Source organism: Odontesthes bonariensis, chromosome 13 (genome assembly GCF_027942865.1).
Source record: "Odontesthes bonariensis isolate fOdoBon6 chromosome 13, fOdoBon6.hap1, whole genome shotgun sequence".
Taxonomy (NCBI): domain Eukaryota; kingdom Metazoa; phylum Chordata; class Actinopteri; order Atheriniformes; family Atherinopsidae; genus Odontesthes; species Odontesthes bonariensis.
This window is the reverse complement of record NC_134518.1, coordinates 2,673,804-2,694,947: the sequence shown is the minus strand read 5'-3', so window position 1 is coordinate 2,694,947 and position 21,144 is coordinate 2,673,804. Positions and strand designations below refer to the sequence as shown.

At 42.3% G+C, this 21,144-nt stretch overlaps 2 protein-coding genes across 2 annotated transcripts in view; one reads left to right on the top strand and one right to left on the bottom strand.

Annotated features, from left to right (window-relative positions):
• The first annotated feature begins 2,609 nt into the window (after positions 1-2,609).
• On the top strand, positions 2,610-11,746 carry hvcn1 (hydrogen voltage-gated channel 1). Its single transcript, XM_075480807.1, has 6 exons — positions 2,610-2,748; positions 5,304-5,523; positions 6,870-6,974; positions 7,064-7,295; positions 7,471-7,583; positions 11,299-11,746. Exons 2-6 carry the CDS (start codon positions 5,350-5,352, stop codon positions 11,353-11,355), a joined length of 681 nt encoding a protein of 226 aa, XP_075336922.1. The 5' UTR covers positions 2,610-2,748; positions 5,304-5,349; the 3' UTR covers positions 11,356-11,746.
• A 328-nt stretch (positions 11,747-12,074) lies between these two features.
• Positions 12,075-21,144, bottom strand: part of LOC142397104 (tectonic-1-like) — a 29,209-nt gene continuing 20,139 nt past the window's right edge. Inside the window, exons 10-14 of the mRNA XM_075480458.1 lie at positions 18,909-18,997; positions 16,472-16,609; positions 16,220-16,370; positions 14,967-15,098; positions 12,075-12,239 (exon numbers count right to left, since the gene is read on the bottom strand). Of these exons, the coding sequence (XP_075336573.1) occupies positions 12,093-12,239; positions 14,967-15,098; positions 16,220-16,370; positions 16,472-16,609; positions 18,909-18,997 (657 nt within the window). The 3' untranslated portion in view covers positions 12,075-12,092. The remainder of the gene's footprint in view (positions 12,240-14,966; positions 15,099-16,219; positions 16,371-16,471; positions 16,610-18,908; positions 18,998-21,144) is intronic.

Here is a 21,144-nt window from a genome sequence, read left to right as displayed (position 1 = left end):
AAGTACATGTGTCTCCCTGGCATGAGCCCTGTTTGTCCTTCGGTACCTCGCTGTCTCTCTCCCTTAATACTTTTTTGTACTGTGGTGGGTATTTGTATTTAATACAGTGAGTTCTTCATCTCTATTGGTTCAAAACTTGTGTTGTTCACATGTTTTTTATCCTTCATAGTTTTATACTTTAATTTAATAGCACTGAAAGTGATACTTGTATTATGGTGCCTTTTTGTTATGAAGCTGCTTTAATACTTTTTCGTACTGTGGTGAGTATTTGTAATACAGCGAGTTCTCCATCTCTAGGCCTAATAGTTCAAAACTGGTGTTGTTCACATGGTCTTTTTTATCCTTCAGAGTTTTATACTTTAATTTAATAGCACTGTATTTGATATTTGTATTGTGGGACCTTTTTTGTTATGAAGCTGCTTTGATACTTTTTCGTATTGTGGTGGGTGTTTGTATTTATAACTGTTTAATTTATTTTAAGTTATTTTTGTGGAAGTGGTGCTATTTTGTGATAATTTAATTGATTATATTAAAACTTTTATTTATAAAGCACTGTTATGCAGCATTTTTACTCATCATAAGTGCTTAACAATGTCAACTAGAAATGCACTCAGAGAGTGCAGACCTCCGCCAATGAAGCTTTGTTTTATAAGCGCATTTTTTTTATCCACCCATATATTGTAGTGAATGGTCTGAAACGATTAACGTCGTAATCCACCACGTCCGAGAGAAAGCGATGCGTCTGCTTAAACTTGTGCATAGATTCAGCTGGCTCGTGTTCCGATTGAAAAGGTTTATAAAGTTAAGATGCTATCTTTCAGATGCGACTTCTCAGAAACGGCAAAAGCCTGGTTTATAGTCGGTAACGCAAGACGCAAGAAGAAACGCAAGCCCTTTGCGCGGTTGCAAGCCCCCCCTTGCGTGCTTGCGTGTGTCACCTCAATTTTCTAAACTTCACGCAAGAGACGCAAGCCTACTACTTGAAAACGGCATACTCATCGATCAGACAGTATGCAGAGCGTTTACACACAGTGCACTTCACTCCTGTCCGAGCCGAAATCAGCCGGCCTGAAAAGCTGATTTCCCTTAAGCTATAAACTCTGTAAATATATAACTTTAGCAACATTTGAAACATTTTCAGGCGAGAAAGTAGTTTAGACCCCCAAGGTGTTGAAAATCTGACAAAATACCGGCTATTTACAAGAAGTAGAAGCATGAATCCACTCGAAGAGGTCCTGGCGGTGAATTTCCTTTCATCATAGTAGGCTTGTCATTGAAAAAAGCCGCTACTCCACCTACTGTCCTGGCGGTGAATCGCCACGCAGCACACGCAAGCGCCGGCAAAGCTAAAAAATAAATGAAGCATAAACGTCTCGAGCCATTAACACAAGCGCAAGACCCAAGCGCAAGGGCAGTTAAAAGAAGTATAACTCAGCCTAAAGACGGCTTCCATTTGTGTTTACCTTCCCCCCTGCGCAGTTAGTGTAAGCTTTCCACCTGCACACCCCCTCCTACCCCTCCCTCAACGACAACGAAACAACCAAGCCAAGCCACCTTGTGGCAGGTCGCAAGATTGCAGCGAACAGACGAACAGACAGACATCCAGACATTCAGACAAACCAACAGACAAACTCGGGCGATCACATAACCTCCTTGGCGGAGGTAATAATGAAACAAAATGTTATAAAATTAGGTTTAAGCTATTGATTAATTAATAATGTAAAAATACATATATGGGGAGCCGTTTGGGAGCCGAAAGAGCCGGCTCTCCACAGTAAGAAGAGCCATTAGAGCCGCATCTCGAAAAAGAGCCAAAAATCCCATCACTATTCCGTGCCACCTCAGCCCTGGTTCCAAGCGGGCCGAAGCGTTACTAAAACGTGACGTCAGCTGACTGCCTTCCTCTGATTGGGCGATGAGTGTCGTCACTGGAAGCTCATAACGCGGATAATGAAACCTAGCGTTAGCAACCGTTAGCTTACCTCCGAGTCCAAACGTAGTCTTTTTGAAGCTCTTAACAAAACTCTCCGGTACTTTTCAATACTGGTTTGTCTGGCGGCCAGGAGTCTTCTCTGGCTCTCTTCTCTTGCCTTCTGTGCGACAAAAAGCCACAGGGTGAGCAGCAACACGCGCAGCCGTGTTACGACGACCCCGCCCACGTCGAGGAGGCACGAAGTGTAATGGAAACGCAACCAAACCGAGCCGTGGCGAGCTAGTGGAAAAGCGCCAGTAGACACCTGAAGGGTCCTAAAAGACCATGTTTCACAAACGTTTGTGTCGGGGACATTGGGTCCCCCCCTCCCTACTAGACTATTGTGTGTTTCGTGTCACGTTTAAACTTTGAATGATGTCTCTGTGATGCTGTATGGCTGAGTTATGAGACCAAACTGACCTCGTTCTGTGGTTTTCAATGCATTTCTCCATTGACAAAATTCCATTTTTTCCGTCATTCCTTTGGCATTGGCACCCATAATAATATGATTTTAAAAACGTCGGCTCCTGTGGTGAAGCAGAAAGGCACTGCTGCTGACTTCCTACGTCTTCCGCTGGAGTGCGCGCTCCCGCGGGGTGCGTATCCAGATGTCTTGTGACGGAGCCTCGGCTGCTGGTGTTCCTGTCAGTGAAGTGCTTGGTGGGCCGGAACGGACGGATGTTACCATCACGAGTTCCAGGCCCCTGCAGCAGCTGAGCTGAGCGGCGCAGAGACAGACTGAGACACCGACGCTGCTCCCATTCCTGAAGAATCTGGTAGGAAATGCTCAGGATCATCCACAGAAGCGCCACAAATCCTCCTGTTTGTTCAGATTTTCGTTGCACTTGGAAAAACTGCTGATTTGATTTGATTTCAAATAGAATTTAAACTTTAAAGCCGATCCTTCCGGAGGACTCCTCCGCATCTGGGCTGAAAGCATAAATAATGCTGAGAGGAGTTTGTACCTCTGCAAAACTTTGTACTTTTGTCCGAAAGAGTTATCTGCTGAACTTTAACATGAGCTCGTTTAATTATAAAAACAACTGGTGTTGACAACTCAACTGACCCAGTCATAGCCACGATGTGCTTTATTCTTAAAGAAAAATCACTGTAGATGTTAAGCGTTCCTGCTCGGTGTGCAGACCGTGGTCAGAGACCCAGGGGGAGGCTTCCCCTGCTGCAGCCAGCCCCGGGGTTAACCCCCTCCAGGGGCGATTTTAGGATCTGGTCTTTAGGGGTGCCCAGCTCCCAGTGCTCACAGAGGCACATTATTTCTCACTAACTGAGGCAAACTACTACATTTATAAATTTTGGAGCCGTATTAGTTTTGCTTTGAGTAGTGTTTTCCTCTACAACATTCAATTTTGACCTCTTCATTTCAAAAGACTGTGGCTTGACAGGGATAACAGAGAGCCTGAGACAAATATTGAAGATAACTCAACATTTATTTTGGGAGTAAAGAGTTAAAACAAAAACAAATGCTAGAAAATAAATAAAATGGTCACTAAAATAATGCATCCTTGAGCAAAAAAAAAGTGTTTTTGCATAATATAATATTTTAAAAATGTGCTGAGCCAGGGGGTGCCGAGCTATCTCACGGTGGTGCCTTGGCACCACTAAAAATACCCTAGCCTCGCCCCTGCCCCTCACTTCACCCGACGGTGGGAAACAGACACCGGACTCGAGTTGCGCCTGCAGGAAATGTGGAATTTATTATCAGACTTGGCTCCCACACTTTGAACAGAGTCTTTATGATACAAACTCTTTTGCTCCGAAAAACCAAACGACTCTCCCCTCCTGTTCCATCCTTACGTACACGCGCTGCGTCTCTCTCCCCACACGCACTTGCTCTTAAAGGGGCCGCACCATTCTTATAACGCTATACTGCCAAAAGTATTGGCTCATCTGCCTTTACATGCATATGAACTTAAGTGACCTCCCATTCTTAATCCAGAGGGTTTAATATGACGTCGGCCCACCCTTTGCAGCTATAACACAGGTTTATCTCCACAGGTTTAGGAGTGTTTATGGGAGTTTCTGACCATTCTTCCAGAAGCTCATCTGTGAGGTCAGACACTGATGTTGGACAGAAGGCCTGGCTCACAGTCTCCGCTCTAATTCATCCCAAAGGTGTTCTATCGGGTTGAGGTCAGGACTCTGTGCAGGCCGGTCAGGTTCTTCCACAACAAACCGGCTCCTCCATGTCTTTATGGACCTTGCTTTGTGCACTGGTGCGCAGTCATGTTGGAACAGGAAGGGGCCGTCCCCAAACTGTTTCCACAGAGTTGGGAGCATGAAATGGTCCAAAGTCTCTTGGTATGCTGAAGCATTCAGAGTTCCTTTCACTGGAACTAAGGGGCCAAGCCCAGCTCCTGAACAACAGCCCCACACCATAATCCCCCCTCCACCAAACTTTACACTTGGCACAATGCAGTCAGACCAGTACCGTTCCCCTGGCAACCACCAAACCCAGACTCCTCCATCAGGTTGCCAGATGGAGAAGCGTGATTGGTCACTCCAGAGAAGGCGTCTCCACTGCTCTAGAGTCCGGTGGCGGCGTGCTTTACACCGCTGCATCCGACACTTTGCATTGCACTTGGTGATGTATGGCTTGGATGCAGTTGCCATGGAAACCCATTCCATGAAGCTCTCTGTTCTTGAGCTAATCTGAAGGCCACATGAAGGTTGGAGGTCTGTAGCGACTGACTCTGCAGAAAGTTGGCGACCTTTATGCACAATGCTCCCCAGCCGACCACTTCCTGGCTGAGCTGCTGTCCTTCCCAATCACTTCCACTTTGTTATAACACCACTGACAGCTGACTGTGGAATATTTAGTAGTGAGGAAATTTCCCGACTGGACTTGCACAGGTGGCATCCTATCATGGTACCATGCTGGAATCCACTGAGCTCCTGAGAGAGAAACATTCTTTCACAGATGTTTGTAGAAGCAGTCTGCATGCTGAGGTGCTTGAATTTATACACCTGTGGCCATGGAAGTGATGGAACATCTGAATTTAATTATTGAACAATTTTGGCAATATAGTCTATATACTGTATGAATAGTTAATCTATTATTTGATATATTTCATAGATTGCTGTCTCAACAACGTGTTGCAACCTAAAAAAGAGAAGTGAACTCTGATTGTCTAATATGAAGCAATCTGCTCAGATGTTGACATATATTGCAAGAGCAATTTCTTCACTGTTACTGACCTGCAGAAGTCTAAATGTTTCCAATATTTAGCCTTGTTTTCCGTGAGCTGCATATCTAACCAAAGGTGTTCCGTTTATGAAGGCTCTCTGAAGTGAGAAGAACATTTGTGCTCTTTAGCTGTAGGGCGAGCTAAAGTGAGAGGTGTCCCTGTGAGCCTGTGGCCATGGCGTCGTACCTGAGGCACTTCACGGCAGTGGGCGACCAGCAGCCGCAGCAGTGGGAGGATGAAGAGCTGCATGTGAACAGCGAGGAGCTGAGTCCAGCTACAGGGCAGTTCCCAACCAAACTGACCTTCAAGGAGTCACTGAAGAAGCTGTACAGCTCTGACCGCTTCCAAGTAGGTCGCTTTGGAAAATTCTGCAAAAATACGCATCATTGCTGTTTTCTTTTGTGTGTGTGACACCCGAAAAAGACTAGGATATCACAGTGAGTACGATAAAAAGAAAATGCAGACAGCAAAGAGCGATTAGATGAAGAAAAGTACAAGATTCCAAACTTACTGAAACAAAAGTAGAGCAAAACATATTTCAAGCATAAAAAATAAGATGTCCTGGAGCTGATTTCAAAACAGTCCTTACGATGAGGTAAAACAGATAAGCAACACTGTCATTATTTATTTAACAAAAACTGAGAGGAAACAGAAGCAGTGTGGGGAAAACTAAGTGAACCCCTGATCCAGCAGCTGGTAGCAGCAGTGAGTGAGAAACTAAGTGAACCCCTGATCCAGCAGCTGGTAGCAGCAGTGCGTGAGAAACTAAGTGAACCCCTGATCCAGCAGCTGGTAGCAGCAGTGAGTGAGAAACTAAGTGAACCCCTGATCCAGCAGCTGGTAGCAGCAGTGAGTGAGAAACTAAGTGAACCCCTGATCCAGCAGCTGGTAGCAGCAGTGAGTGAGAAACTAAGTGAACCCCTGATCCAGCAGCTGGTAGCAGCAGTGAGTGAGAAACTAAGTGAACCCCTGATCCAGCAGCTGGTAGCAGCAGTGCGTGAGAAACTAAGTGAACCCCTGATCCAGCAGCTGGTAGCAGCAGTGACTGAGAAACTAAGTGAACCCCTGATCCAGCAGCTGGTAGCAGCAGTGAGTGAGAAACTAAGTGAACCCCTGATCCAGCAGCTGGTAGCAGCAGTGAGTGAGAAACTAAGTGAACCCCTGATCCAGCAGCTGGTAGCAGCAGTGCGTGAGAAACTAAGTGAACCCCTGATCCAGCAGCTGGTAGCAGCAGTGAGTGAGAAACTAAGTGAACCCCTGATCCAGCAGCTGGTAGCAACAGTGAGTGAGAAACTAAGTGAACCCCTGATCCAGCAGCTGGTAGCAGCAGTGAGTGAAAAACTAAGTGAACCCCTGATCCAGCAGCTGGTAGCAGCAGTGAGTGAGAAACTAAGTGAACCCCTGATCCAGCAGCTGGTAGCAGCAGTGCGTGAGAAACTAAGTGAACCCCTGATCCAGCAGCTGGTAGCAGCAGTGAGTGAGAAACTAAGTGAACCCCTGATCCAGCAGCTGGTAGCAGCAGTGAGTTGAAGTCATGGTTTTCTGTGGGACATTATCAGTCTCTCACATGGAACTTTCAGCCCACTCTTCTTTACTAATGCTGCTTCGGCTCATTGAGCTTTGCAGCATGGCTTCTGCACAGCTCTCTGAGGGTCCCACCACAGCATCTCAAAGCTGTCTGACTCTGCGTGCAGGTGGTGGTGGTGTGTTTGGTCATCCTGGATGCTTTCTTTGTCATGGCGGAGCTGCTAATCGACCTGTCTGTCATCAAGTTGGAACATGGTCACATTGCTCCTGAGGTGAGACGCACAGTTTTCCACTCAGACTAAGAAACCAACTACTGTTCACGAGACTTTTTTTGACGGTGTAACTAACTGTGTTATTTCAGGTATTTCACTACCTGAGCCTGGCCATTCTCACCTTCTTTATGGTGGAGCTGTCTGGGAAGCTGTTTGCTTACCAGATGGAGTTCTTTCAGCACAAGTTTGAGGTTTTTGATGGTGTGGTGGTGGTGGTGTCCTTCGTGCTGGACGTTGTCTTCCTCTTCCATGAAGATGCCTTTGACGGGACTGGTCTCCTCATCTTGCTGCGACTCTGGAGGGTAGCCAGGATTGTTAACGGTCAGTTCCCTCACAGCTTTTAGCTGTCCGAGGAAAGGACATCATAATAAGCCTTCCTCACACCAAACCAAAGTCAAGAAGAGTTCTTGCAATGAAAAGCATTTACTGGATTTCATGTTTAAGGCATGTCAAAGTAGATGTTACTGTTGGAGGTGACTCTATGCATTTCCTGCAGGGATCCTGGTGTCAGTGAAGACTCGCGCAGACCAGAGAATCCACAAGCTGAAGCTGAGCTACGACCACCTGGTCCAAAGAGTCACAGAGCTACAGAAGCGCAGTGATGAACTGGTGATTTCTTTCATTTTTTCTTTCAAATACAACACACGTTACATTATAAAAATCTCTGTGCTCCAGATTAACAGAATGAAAACAAAAAAAATGGAACATAAGAATAAAAGTATCAAATCAAATTTATAAGAAAAAAACCAAGGTGAGTGACAGAAGGGATTTAAAACCACACTTGTAGGAAAATTATTTAAAAACCAAAGGTTCTCTGGAAGATAAGTTTCTTTAGGTCCTTTTTAAAAAAATGTCCCTGGATTGTGGAGCCCTCAGGGTGTCAGGGAGGATGTTCCACACAGAAGAAGAGCAGGAGCACAGAAGGCCCCATCTCCCACGGTGCTGAGCTCTGTCCTGTGAGTGTTGGAGAGTGAGAACTTTTATTCAATCCTAACAGGAAGCCAGTCGAGAGAGTGAAGAGTGGGTGTGATCTTAGGTGCAGAGTTCTGGACGTACCAGAATTTGTGTAGACTTCAATTCTAGGTTAGAATAAAGGTTCAGGTACATATTTAATTAAAAGTGTAATGCAACTTAAACCTGCTCTACACCCAATGAAATGTGTCATGTTCAATGTTTTGAAATGTTCTGACTATACATTAACTCATTGGCTGCCAAAGACGTCTATAGACGTCAATTGCGTTTTTTAACGGAGCGGGCTGGGGGACAATCTAGCGGAGTTCGTCACTAAATCTTAGGCTTGTAAACACTAAACAGAGAATATACTGGCAAAATTACAACTTTGGATGGGAGATGAGTAAAGATCACATAGACTGTAGAAGAAGACTGAAGCGGCTTTGAAGCCAATGAGACTAATCAAAATGTTTGTAAACTATAATTGCCAAGATCGGAGAAGGAGAAAATGTCGCCGGCGAGACAAAACAAAAAATTTAGGCAGCTAACGCTCGAACAGAGCCTTCTGTGCAGCAGAAGTAGTGTACCACTACTATCCACCGACGAGATACCCGGGCCAAGCGGAGAGAGTCGTCGGCGTGCGCGTATTTCACCTCAGCGGAGCGCACCACCAGACAGTTCTGATGACTCAGACAATGCTATGCTATCAAAATACCTTCTCAGTGTTGTTTTTGCTGTTTTATGGAAGGAAACCACTTTTCAGATGTTTGAGGTGTCACTAAAGTAAAAAATGTTAGCATCAAAGTCACTGTTCTGCTTGACAGGTTTCTTTGCACAAAAAGCTTGTTTTCTCCATTTTTTTGGTCAAAAACAGCTGTTTTTGGTGAAACCAACCTATGTTCTACTGTCTATTACTAAAGGACTGAAAATGGTAGAAACAAACTTTTTTTTCCTGATCAAAGAAGAGAGTCTACTCTTTCTTTTGGTAATTTCGGTGTGTACATAGTCATAAGACACACTTTTCTGTGGGTCTTGGAAAATCAGTCAAAATACTGTAAAACACTTGGCAGTATGGGTCTCTCTGCACTGAAAATGGCTGGCAGCGAATGAGTTAAGATCTCGAAAGCTGGAGCATCCCTTGTCTACACAGAGCAATTATAGATCTCTATTTATTTGACATATTAGGTAGGAGGAAGCAGTCCTTTCATCTCAGTCAAAGCCCAGTCCAAGACAGAAATTTAGTTCCAGTTTATTTTGCCAGTCACCATCACAATTTCTTTTCTTTTATAACAAACAAAAGGTGCCTCATAAATAACATATGAATAAAGTTATGTTCTGAATGGAGAGCTTTTCTGAAATATACTTAGTTTAAGGAAAACACTGTGGCTCAGGCTAAATGCACGTTGGATTTCAGTGGACTATGTGTTTTTGTATTTCTATCAGAGGAGATGTCATGAAGAACCTTTGTAAATGCATAAAGGAGTCAAAATAACAAATGCATTTCCATTGTAAAACACAAAAATGAAGATAAACTGCAGGAAACTGAATTCGATTCTGGTGCCAAACTGTAGTGAGCCTTTGTTATGTGTAGAAGAACCAGATCAGGTGGAAGTTTTGTGTGTTTCCATCTGTTCAGTGTTAACAGTGTTCCGACTTCAGTTGAGCCACTTGAGAGTTTATCAGGAGTAGTACTGGAAAGCAGCTGTCCGGGGGGACTCTGCCCACTTTGTTTGGTGTGCACCAAGCAAGCACCGGTTCAGATGAAATGCACTAACAGACCTATCACACCCAAGTCTGTTTTAATCAAACTAAATCTGTAAAGACTGAACATGCCCCAACACAAACCCGGCCCCGAGTTACCAGGAAATTCTATTTTAATACAAGTAATGATACAATCACAGTTTTTCTCCTTTTCTGTTTTTCAGGCCACAAATTATGTATGATTGATAAAAGTTTAAAAATACAGATACACCTCATAAAATTTTTTATTGGATTAGTGCTTTTCACTTCCTTTTTGCTGGAGTTTTACAACAACATGCCTCTTAAGTTTTGGCCTCTCAATTTTCCTTGAACTAAACACCAAAATGCGCCCACTGTGAGTCAATTCAATTCAATTCAGTTTTATTTATAAAGCGACAAATACAACAAATGTCATCTCAAGGCACTTAAATAATAAAGTCCAATTCAAGCCAATTGGAATTCAATTCATTGTAATCATAATTATTTATAAAATAATCCAATTCGTTCATATAGACCCAATTCAAAAACAATTTCCTAGCTAAGGAAACCAACAGATTGCACAGAAACTTGTCTTCAGTCCAATCTCCCGTCCTGAGCGGCGTGCCTGAGGCGACTGTGGAGAGAAACGACTCCCTTTGAACAGGAAGAAACCTCTGGCAGAACCAGAACCAGGAAGGGTGGCCATCCACCTCACAGGAAAGAAGGTTGGGTCAAGCCTCACTCCTGTTACCTATGGCTTACCTGCCCCCCCACCGGGTGTACCGAAGCAGCAACAAACTCTGGCTTTTGGAATATCTTCAGTCAAATTATTTGCAAATGTGAAGAGAACCACCAAATTGAAATTTGTGAGCAGAATTCCAAACATTTGCTGTACAAACTTCATCTGCTGTAAAAAGACAGACTGCTGGTCCATTAACTTGTGATAGTCCAAGTTGTGTGTTTCATGTGAGGAAACACCACTTCTGTGGTTTATGTTTATTTCCAAACTTCCTGAAGTAAAGTATCACAGGGACTGTGTGGAAACACTCATGGGCCATTCTGGATTCACCAAATATGGTCGAGAAGTCTTTCATGTCGCTGTTTTTGAAACAGAGGGTGTTTAGTTTTTGGTGGGCGGGCCACTTGGAGGTGGGGGTGGTGTACACTCATGTATGCAACAAGAACATTAGGAAATAATGGTGTTCATGTAGCTGTGTTTGATGCTGTCTCATGCTCTCAAATACCTAAAGTAAAAAAGAAAGAACTATGAACAGAACAAGTTGTTTATCAGGATGTAGCCAAGATATGGCATTTGTTGTCATCAGTTATACATCAATCTGAATGAAACTCTTAGTTGGGCATGACATGTTTTGGCTGTTTTTATGCTCATACAATGGAGTCTGGGTCTCCACCTTAAACATATCATTAATTTACATATCAATGATGTCTTTTCTGGAGTTTATGTACTATTTCCATTCACTTTGTTTACTTCTTGCATAAAACCAACACTGTTTATAGTATTACTGTAAACCACTCGAACAAAACAAACCTCTGGCATACATTGACTGACTGTGGTTTGTAAACTGTTAAATACGAGCCAGAAAAGCTTTGCGTCTGACCCAACAGCAAACTGATTCTTGTCTCTGTCTGTTAGATACAAGAGAACCAGAAACTGCAAGCCCTCCTGAAGAAACACAACATCGACTTCTAACTACCGTGGAAACATTCTCGTAGCCGCTGATCATCTCATGTCCTCTACTTTTCCTCTCTCGTTTATTTTTCAACACTGTATGACCATTATTTAGACCTGATCTTAGTACCATACCCATGTGTTTGTAATGTCTTTACCATTTGGCAGAAGCTGAAGAGAGATCATCTTTTCTTGAGTATCTGTAATCAATGGATCCATATATAGGTTATTGTTGTGGAATATGTCCAATAATTGATTGACTTGATCAAGTTTAAAGGGATTGTATATATGTAAAAAAAACTCATGTAAACTGATAACTTGTATATAAATCTATATTTTGATCTGCCTAATGGTGTTTAAATTTCCTTACGTTGTATCTAAAGTTGATTCAAATAAAATATTTAAATATTCATTATGAAAAATGTATTTATTAACTCAAAAAATCATATATACAGTATTCACACAATATACAAGGACTGATCACTCAAACAATGCTGATAGTGATGCATGGCATGATTTTTTTTCTTGTCACACTTAGTGAGTGAGGCGTACGGAAGAGTAAGGGCCAGGCATAAGGAAAAATAATAATATTTTGCCTGCCGAGATTAAAGTCAACATGTTGAGAATAAAGTGGAAATGTCGAGAATAAAGATTTCGACTTTAATCTTGACATGTTGACTTTAATCTCGACAGGCAAAATATAAATATTTTTTCTTATGCCTGGCCCTTACTCTTCCGTAGAGGCGAACCTGGATGGTTCAGACAAAAGGGAAGAAAAAGTCAAAGGGCAGTTTGGCATTGATGGTGGGTGTAGCTCTGTGTCCTGGAAGCGCAGCTGCAGATACTGCTATGAAGGCCACTGAGCTTCTGATTGGCAGGACGCTGCTGGTGCCAGACAGCAGAGCCTGTGAGAACACACACAGTACAAATGATCATGATCTCTATGCTGAAGCTCAAGTTAAAACCAAAGAAGCATGCATTCTTTTTGTCCATTTCTGAAGCCTCACATATTCCCTGTTTAATTTTCAGCTTTGCTCTGTTCAGTAAAGTTAGTATGAAAGCAATAAATCCCATGAATGTAGGTACATCTAGGACTAAAAAAATGGAGGCCCTGAAGAACAGCCCAAAACTGAAGCTTGATGTTGGCTCCAGAAATGAGATAATCCCATCGACTGTATGTAAAGTATGGATGAGTCATCCAGTGTCAGACTTCAGGGAGGCAGACGGGAAGTCATCAAGGACTGTTCAAAAACAGCTGAAAAAAGACGTTAACAGAGAGCAAGATAGGGTACCGAAAAAAGCTAGAAAGCAGAACAACCAAAAGATCCCGGGCTTTAAGGTGAAAGAGGGTCAGACAGATGGAAGCCTGGTCAGAGCTGATGAGCTGAACATGTATTTCAATAGGTTTAGCTCAGATCAACCGTCATCCACAGCATCATGCTCCTCACCTGCACCCAGCAACAAAGACCTCCCACCCTGCCTACCTGGACTCACAGTTTCCTGCCACACCTCTACAGTGTCATCCTGCACCTTAACATTAGGGATGGGAATTGATAAGATTTTTACGATTCCAATTCCATTTTCGATTCGGCTTAACGATTCGGTTCTTTATCGGTTCCCTTATCGATTCTCATTTGGAGAAAAAGGACAACAAACCGGTCGATTAGCATCAACTTTGTTTAGTTTAGAACTAACACGAGTCATGACCTTACAAACCCAACAACGGTGAGGTCCACATTGGTCTATCCTGGCCTGGGTAATTGAACTCTTCCTGCTCTGGTGAAAGGAGAAGCTGGAGGTAGAGGTGAACTGGGGGTAGTACCACCAGCCTCTGGCTCTGAGCCAGTCAGGCTCTGACTCTCATGATTTCATCTAAATGTAATGCCTGAGAAGGCATTCATTTAACCTTAACTGTTACTAACAGCAGCTTTTACAATGAGGCAAATGGCGCTAACATGATAGGCAGTGTTTGTTAGTTAGTTACCTGCAGTGTTAGCCGAGGACATGCTAACGTTGCTAACGTTGCTGGGTTCAGATTCACCAACGTTAGTCCGGAGTGGATCGAAAACGCGACATTCATTCATAGTTATTGCATGTTGGTAGTATTTCCTCCCTTTGGTGAAATATTCACTTTGCAAGTTGCCCTGTTGTCGTCTTTTTTAGGGATGTGTAATCAAACTTTCGAGCGGTTGTACCGCTTGGGCGCCATGTTTACTGTTGACTGCTGGCTGCGCTGGACTCGCCACGCAACGTTGCGTGGTGACGTCACTGGAATCGATAAGGGAATCATTTGCAAAATTGCCAAACGATTCCAAGGAATTGAAAGACTGGGAACCGGTTCCCATCCCTACTTAACATGTTCCTCAACATCAGGACCTACTGAAACCTCTATGGACTGAAAGTGGTTTCATAATGGTTACAAATGTGTATTATACAATTTACAAATGTGCACTACAATTTGTGAGTAACTTTGGGAACTTGCTAACGTGTGTTCAAATCCATACAGAAATAAAAAGCAATTTGAACACACGTAGAATCATTTTACACAAGTACAGATTACAAAGTACACAAACATCACAGAGTTTTACCCTCAACCTCCAATCATTTTTACATTTCAAAAGCTTCCTGTGCATAATAATTGTCCAATAAATGGGAACCCATGTGACACGCACAGATTTGATTTGAGCACAGTTCTTTTGAGACTCTTTACTCTGTACACCTCAGTGTCCTGTCATCTCCAAAAATATTCACATGACTATTCAGTTCAGATTCAGAAAATTGTATTAGTCCCAGAAGAGTAACTCATTTGAAGCCCACCCACACACAAATATATGTTCTCACATATATTCATGACAAACAGCATGTCAAGGCACTGGGCGTCGGACAACAGGGCCATGAATATGGGCCAGATGCAGTCATTTCTGGCATCAAAGAGACCAAGATGTTGTCAACTCAAGGCTTCAAAAACCTTGAGTTTGACAACAGTGGGTGACACCACCGTGGTGATGCCCATTTCTTATGTACAGTTAAAGTACAGTCAGTAGTATAAAAAACAAATACCTTTGTTCATCATTATGTAACATACTACTTAATAATATTAATCATTTAATAATCATACAATGTGATTTTCTGGATTTTTTTTTAGATCCCGTCTCTCACAGTTGAAGTGTACCTACGATGAAAATGACAGACCTCTCCATTCTTTGTAGGTGGGAAAACTTGCAAAATCAGCAGTGTATCAAATACTTATTTTCCCCGCTGTAGCTGGCCTTTCGCTCCACATTTATCTGTAGCTACTTAGAATTTACAACAGATTTCTGATGTAGTTGTTCAATACATCCTAAGAACTAGTTCTACAATTAGAAGTAGATTGTGGGGGTGGTCCGTGGCGTACAGCTTTAGTGGGTATAGCAGGCGCCCCATGTACAAGAGTCGACAGTCCTCGCTGCAGCAGGCGAGTCCCGCATCGGACGGCCCTTTGCTGCATGTCGTTCCCCCTCTTTCTGCCCCTGCTTCCTGTCTCTCTTAACTGTACTATCAATTAAAGGCATAAAAGCTCCCCCCCCCAAAAAAAAGAAGTAGATTGTGGTTCAGTTCTTACAGTTTCTTTTGCTACTAACGGCAGGTCTTACCAAACTACTGGTGTTGGTCTGGATCACTTCTTTGATGCTTACAATTTGAGCTTGAGGGTTAACCAGGGAGCCGTATTTGGTCCATTCAATTTCAAAATGGAGAGACAATGGAATGTTGCAACTTTGTGTTTCCTGCAAAAGACAAACACAATGCTGGACACAAGCTCAACAGGACGATTCAAAATAAAACTTGAACCTTCTTAACACAGGAAAACGCTAGACTTTTACTTAAATAATCTACAATTACTTACAATGTCTTAAATACACATCCTCCCTCACACACTAGATTATTTTTGTGGCCAGGCATCTGATATCAGATTACAATGATAAAGTATGTGTGGTGAAGAAGAAGCCTGAGCTCTTTTTCCTCTGAACAAAGCTTCACAACACTAACTCATACGGTCAGACTATTATTAACCAGTCAGTCCTGTGCCTGACGACACCCACACAGTAGACAGGAACTTTTTGCCTCCTCCAGTCACTGAGGGTCTTTTTGTGAGAATGCTGATTAAGCATTCTCATAATTGTTTTCCTGTTTCTCTTTATTGTGAAAACGCTGATCAAGCAGGAAGCAAATTGTTCAGCTTTTTCAAATATTAAGCCAATTTTGAAATAACAAGAACATTTTTGCTCCTTCTTGGTTTTTATGAATGAGCAGCCAGCAGAATGAGCACTGATAACTTTCAGCGTTTTTTCCCCCCACTTTCATACAGTTTAACTTTCAGAAACAACAATGAAAACTAGAAAGCTACAGCCGATGTAACCTCTAAAGAGCTCACATTTACAGAATTTCAGCTATGAGCCTTGAAGCGAGAGCAACCTTTCAAATTCTCTCACTAACTCCAATGGAAAGTTTGGTGTGACACAGCAAACAGCTTCAAGTGTGTTCAACTCGCTGCCGTTTAAAAATCTTTCACTCCATTGAAATAAAAACTACATTGCTCTAACCCTCTAAGCCTTCTGGTGCTGACAGTCTTCAGGTTATCTTCCTGGCTCTTATAGTTTTCTCACAGGAGGTCATAGTATCGCTTCAGCCATTTTCTGCTACTTCTGGGTGTGAGTTCGTTACAAACATTCCTATCACTCTGCTACATATTACACTGCAGCCATTTTAACTATCACTCACTTGACTTCTGCTAAAATTTCACTAGTTTCAGCTTTTTTTTGCATGGTCAGCCAACCCCATTCAGCTCGTGAGCATTCTCACTGCTGTTTCACAGGAACAGCTTTTTCTAGTTTTAAAATAAACTTACCACTGGATGGTTGCTCTTGATCTGCACCCAGTCCAGTTGACTGTCTAACGGTGAGTTTCCAAAGGAAGCCACGTACTGGGGAAAGTTTTGTCCTCTCAGAACATCCAGAAGTAGCTGGGAGACCAGGGAGCAGTTAGTTACATCCTCCAGTCTGCAGGGACAAGACCATTCAGTCACAAATGCATTAAGTCCCAATGATACAACAACAGCTGCTCCCAGGACTGGGATATGTGTAGTTTAAGGGTACTGTGCCTTAGAGTGCACCCAGACACAGAGTCCAGCCCAAACAGGACAGGAGCGCGCCGGTGTGGAGAGCGCAGACAGTCCTGGCCCTGAGTGCTGTGGAGCAGCGACAGCGTATCTCTCAGGTTCGTGCTTCTGTTTATCCCAGTGGAAGAGTTGGTCAAGGACAAATCCTGAATCTTGGAGGAAAATAACTTTGAAAATCCATTTTGGTTTTTAATCTCATCATTCTAAGCTTTGAGTTAGTCATGGATTAATGGATTAATCACAACATTTTGACTTGTCATATATTGATTTAATCCTTTTTATTTAAAATGTAACAGTACAATCTTTAAGACAACTAATCCCCTGTCCTCCTTAATTTTATGTTCATTTTTTTTCGTTTTAATTTCACGAGTGGAAATCGCCACTTATTGGTTCTTGCAGCCTATACTACCACTAGAATCCCCACATTTGGGGATGTTCATTCAGCTTTTTTATACTATAAAAAGGATAAAACACATAAATAACACAAAAACATTTTATGTAATAGCTGAACACTCTGGCTGTATAAAACATAGCAAAAAGCTTTTTTTTATTTTTATAAAACTGTTGGAATTTCATAGCCTGGCGACGCCATCCTACGTACTTCCGCCCAAAGATTTTGGCTCCGCACATAGTCTGGCCGAATCCCCCTACCTCGGTTCGCTCAGTGTTTTGCCAATCAGCAAACAGTTGCGAGTGGTGACGCAGAACTCACGCGCGGAGTCCATTGTAGTCCATATAATTGTAGTTCAACCGCAGCGGAAATAAACATGGCGACGGAAGAACGCTAGAAGCTATCCATGAAGTTGTCTCAACTCTGGAGATCATTACACAATTAAAACAAGAGCAAGAGGAATGCCTCGTCAATTTTGTTAGTGGCAAGGATGTCGTAGCTCTCCTTCCAACTGGCTTTGGGAAAAGTTTGATTTATCAAATGGTACCGGTATAATGAAAGCGGATGTGGGAAGCGTGATTCGCGAGCTAGAGCCTCACGAGAGTAAGCATGAACCTCGGCGCATAACCAACGTCATTTCTAAACATTACTGATTGGTTAAGGGAACTCCAATGAATTTAAGTTGCTGAGTAAGGTCCCACCCTCCATGGAAACGGATTCCTCTTGGGTTTTCCCAGACTGTTTGACGGAGTCAACAGTCGGCTTTCGCCCAGGCTAGGAATTTCAGAAGAGGAAAAAAATGACGGAATCATTAACCAAAAGAGTCCCACTCAGTCCTTAGTTTCAGCTCCTCTGACTTTCTGCCAGCTTGAATTCTTTGATGGCTTCACTGATAAAAACAATATTCTTCATCAGTCAGGTTCCGTCTTTCTTTCAGCATCTGACAGATCAGCTCTGCAGGATGGAGCCTCGTCATGGAACAATGTTTTCAGTGTCCACCATAAATCTGAACTCAGACTGAGATCCGGACTGTTTGCTGGCCTCGTCACTCAGCTGATGCGTCTTTCCTGAAGAAAGTCTGAACCCTCTTTGCTGTGAAGGGATGCATCAGCATCATCCTGAAAAATGAGCTCAGCATCATCAGAAACAAACCTGTGCGTTTCCTGTGGAGGTAACGGCTGCCATCTCCCCTGGTCCTTTACCTGACATCAACCCCATATCATCAATGATGGTGGAAATGTGCTGGTTTTCTACGGCCAGTCTTTTCATTGGACCTGCACCAAACTAAAGTTCCAGCATCATCTCTTTGTCCAAAGCAGATTGGTGATCTCTCTGAACATCACTTCCATCCAACCATCCACAGTCCATGACTGCTTCTCTTCAGCCCACTGTGACCTGGTCTTCTTCTCTTCAGGTGAAAGTAGTCATGGTTTACATTAAGTTTTTCTGGATTTCTTTTATTGTACATTTTCTATTTTCAGACCTATTGCTTTGACTTTTCTGTTCTGACTCTTTGACGTCTTCCTTGGTCGACCTAGATACAGCTGACTGGGAACAACCAACTTCTGATGTTTTTCCACATCCTAAGTTAAATGACCTTCCTGAAGGAGTTTTATAATCCTCTCCATTGTTTCCACTCACAGCTCTCTTGTCGGGCCATGCTTCCCGTCAGTCAGCAGCTGCAGCAGCTGCAGCAGCTCCTGCAGCCCAGCAAGAACTCCCACACTTATTTGCATATTTAGACGAGGTATTTGTTTTAGGAATAAAAATTGCATGACTGAAAAACTTTTCCCTCTACTTCAACTGAAAAAAGGCAAAACAATCACTACAATTTTATATTTTTTGTTGAATTTTAAATCTATGTTTTACAAAGTCAGAATATTCAGCTATTAAGAATATTTGTTTTGTTTATTGTTTTATAAAATAAGAAAGCTGAATAAACATCTGCCTGGCGTGGTGATTCCATAATTGTTGCCAAGAATGATATATGGGTGTGAGAAAGCCCCTTTCTTTGCAAGAGAAGGATATTCTGTTGTTCTTGCTCCAGAAATAATAGGCAGTCCGACCACATAACCTGGATTTCCGCTGTAATGGACAGCCACGTCTCCTCTATCCTCCTGTTCATAAACACAAGACATGAACCATCACTCAGAATAATCAGATTTAGAGTGGATTAAAATACATTTTCAGCTATTACGTTTATAGAAAAGGAATTCTACAAAATTGCTGTGGATGTCTTAATTGAGTCAAATCATCCATACACGAGTCTCTACAATGCAATGATAACCCATCTGAAGCAACAATGAAGTGAAAAGAGTTGTCTGAACAACTTAGATGAAAAAAAGAAGCCAAACATTGCCCTGTCAACAAAATGAAGTCAAATCTTTCTGCAAAGCAATAGGGAAAGATATGTCTCAGATCATAAAGACTATTCCAAAGTTAGATCTGTTTGGGTGGAAAGAACTAAAGGCCTTGTGTCCACATAGCACTTTTCTCTGGCATGAAAGTATTAGCAGTGTGTTTTAGGGGGCTTTATGTTGGTGTTTTATCAAAAATTCACCCCAACACAAACTTTTTTTTGTTTGTTAGTTTTTTTGTTCTATGAAAACATCATCTTAACGGCACATCTCCAGTTTAAACATTGTTAAATATGATATTCCATCTTTGCCATTTTGCTTTGCATTGTCTATTTCTAGTTTAACATTTTTTTCCCACCATGTGTACAAACTGGAGAACACTTCCCTACATATTAGATGACCTTGTCAAAAGTCAGTCTGACAGCCCTCATGCAGGAGGTTGTTCAATTCAGTTTATTTATATAGCACCAAATTACAACAAATATCATCTCAAGGCTCTTCAATAATAAATTCCAATTCAAGCCAATTGGAGTTCAATTCATTGCAACCATAATCCAATCAAATCCGAGTATTAAATTCAAAATTAGTCCACGAGTTAATGACCACAATAATGTCACATGTACATAATGTCATATGAGAAATTAAACAGGGGAAAAAGAGAGTAAAGTGAGGAAAGGTGTGACAGATGAGGCCCCCCAGCAGTCTAGGCCTATAGCAGCTTAACTATGGGATGTTTCAGGATCACCTGAGCCATCCCTAACTATAAGCTTTATCAGAAAGGAAAGTTTTAAGCCTGGTCTTAAAAGTGGAAAGGGTGTCTGCTTCCCAGACATTTACTGGCAGCTTATTCCACAGAGAGGGGCCTGATAACTGAAGGCTCTGCCTCCCATTCTACTTTTAGAAACTCTGGGAACCTCAAGTAAACCTGCAGTTTGGGAACGAAGTGCTCTGTTAGGAAAATATCTTACAATGAGATCTTTAAGATATGATGGAGCTCGGTCATTAAGAGCTTTATATGTAAGGAGAAGAATCTTAAATTCTATTCTGAATTTAACAGGGAGCCAATGAAGAGAAGCTAAAACTGGAGAAATATGATCTCTGCTGTTAGTTCTCATCAGAACTCTGGCTGCAGCATTTTGGATCAACTGAAGGCTTTTCAGAGAATATGTGGGACAGCCCAATAATAAAGAATTACAGCAGTCCAATCTTGAAGTAACAAATGCATGGAGCAGTTTTTCTGCATCACTCTGAGACAAGATGTTCCTGATTTTAACAATATTACGAAGATGAAAGAAGGCAGTCCTAGAAACCTGTTTTATATGCGAGTCAAATGATAAGTTCTGGTCAAAAATAACTCCAAGGTTCCTCACTGTAGAACTAGAAGCCAAGGAAATCCCATCTAGAGTAAATATATAGCTAGACAATTTCTCCCTGAAGCGCTCAGGTCCAAAGATAACGACTTCAGTTTTGTCTGAATTTAGAAGCAGACAGTTCTGAGTCATCCAGGTCTTTATGTCTTTAAGACATGCTTGTAGTCTGACCAACCTATTGGGTTCACCTGGTTTCATAGATAAGTACAGCTGAGTATCATCAGTATAGCAGATAAAGATAAAGATAGATAAAGTCAGGGCCCTATGGAGTTCAAACAGCCTTTTCAATCCCTGTGATGACAGGAAACAGAAAAGTGGTCAAACTGGTGAGAAATAAAAAAGGTTCAGTTAAATCTACCAATCTATTGAATATAGTGTGTCAACCCCGAAACACACCAGTATCACCTGTTGTCTCCACGAGATTAGCCCTACTCAATATCAGATCACTAGCCAACAAATCCCTCTTAGTAAATGACATGATCATGACCTATAATCTAGACTTTTTATTTCTTAGTGAAACATGGCTGACTGAATGTA

Excerpts from the sequence above, each read along its gene's own strand:
- hvcn1 (XM_075480807.1), top strand. The coding sequence starts at position 5,350 with ATGGCGTCGTACCTGAGGCACTTCACGGCAGTGGGCGACCAGCAGCCG. Across the intron at positions 7,296-7,470 it reads GGTAGCCAGGATTGTTAACG|GGATCCTGGTGTCAGTGAAG; the intron begins GTCAGTTCCCTC and ends CATTTCCTGCAG. Across the intron at positions 7,584-11,298 it reads AGAAGCGCAGTGATGAACTG|ATACAAGAGAACCAGAAACT; the intron begins GTGATTTCTTTC and ends TCTGTCTGTTAG.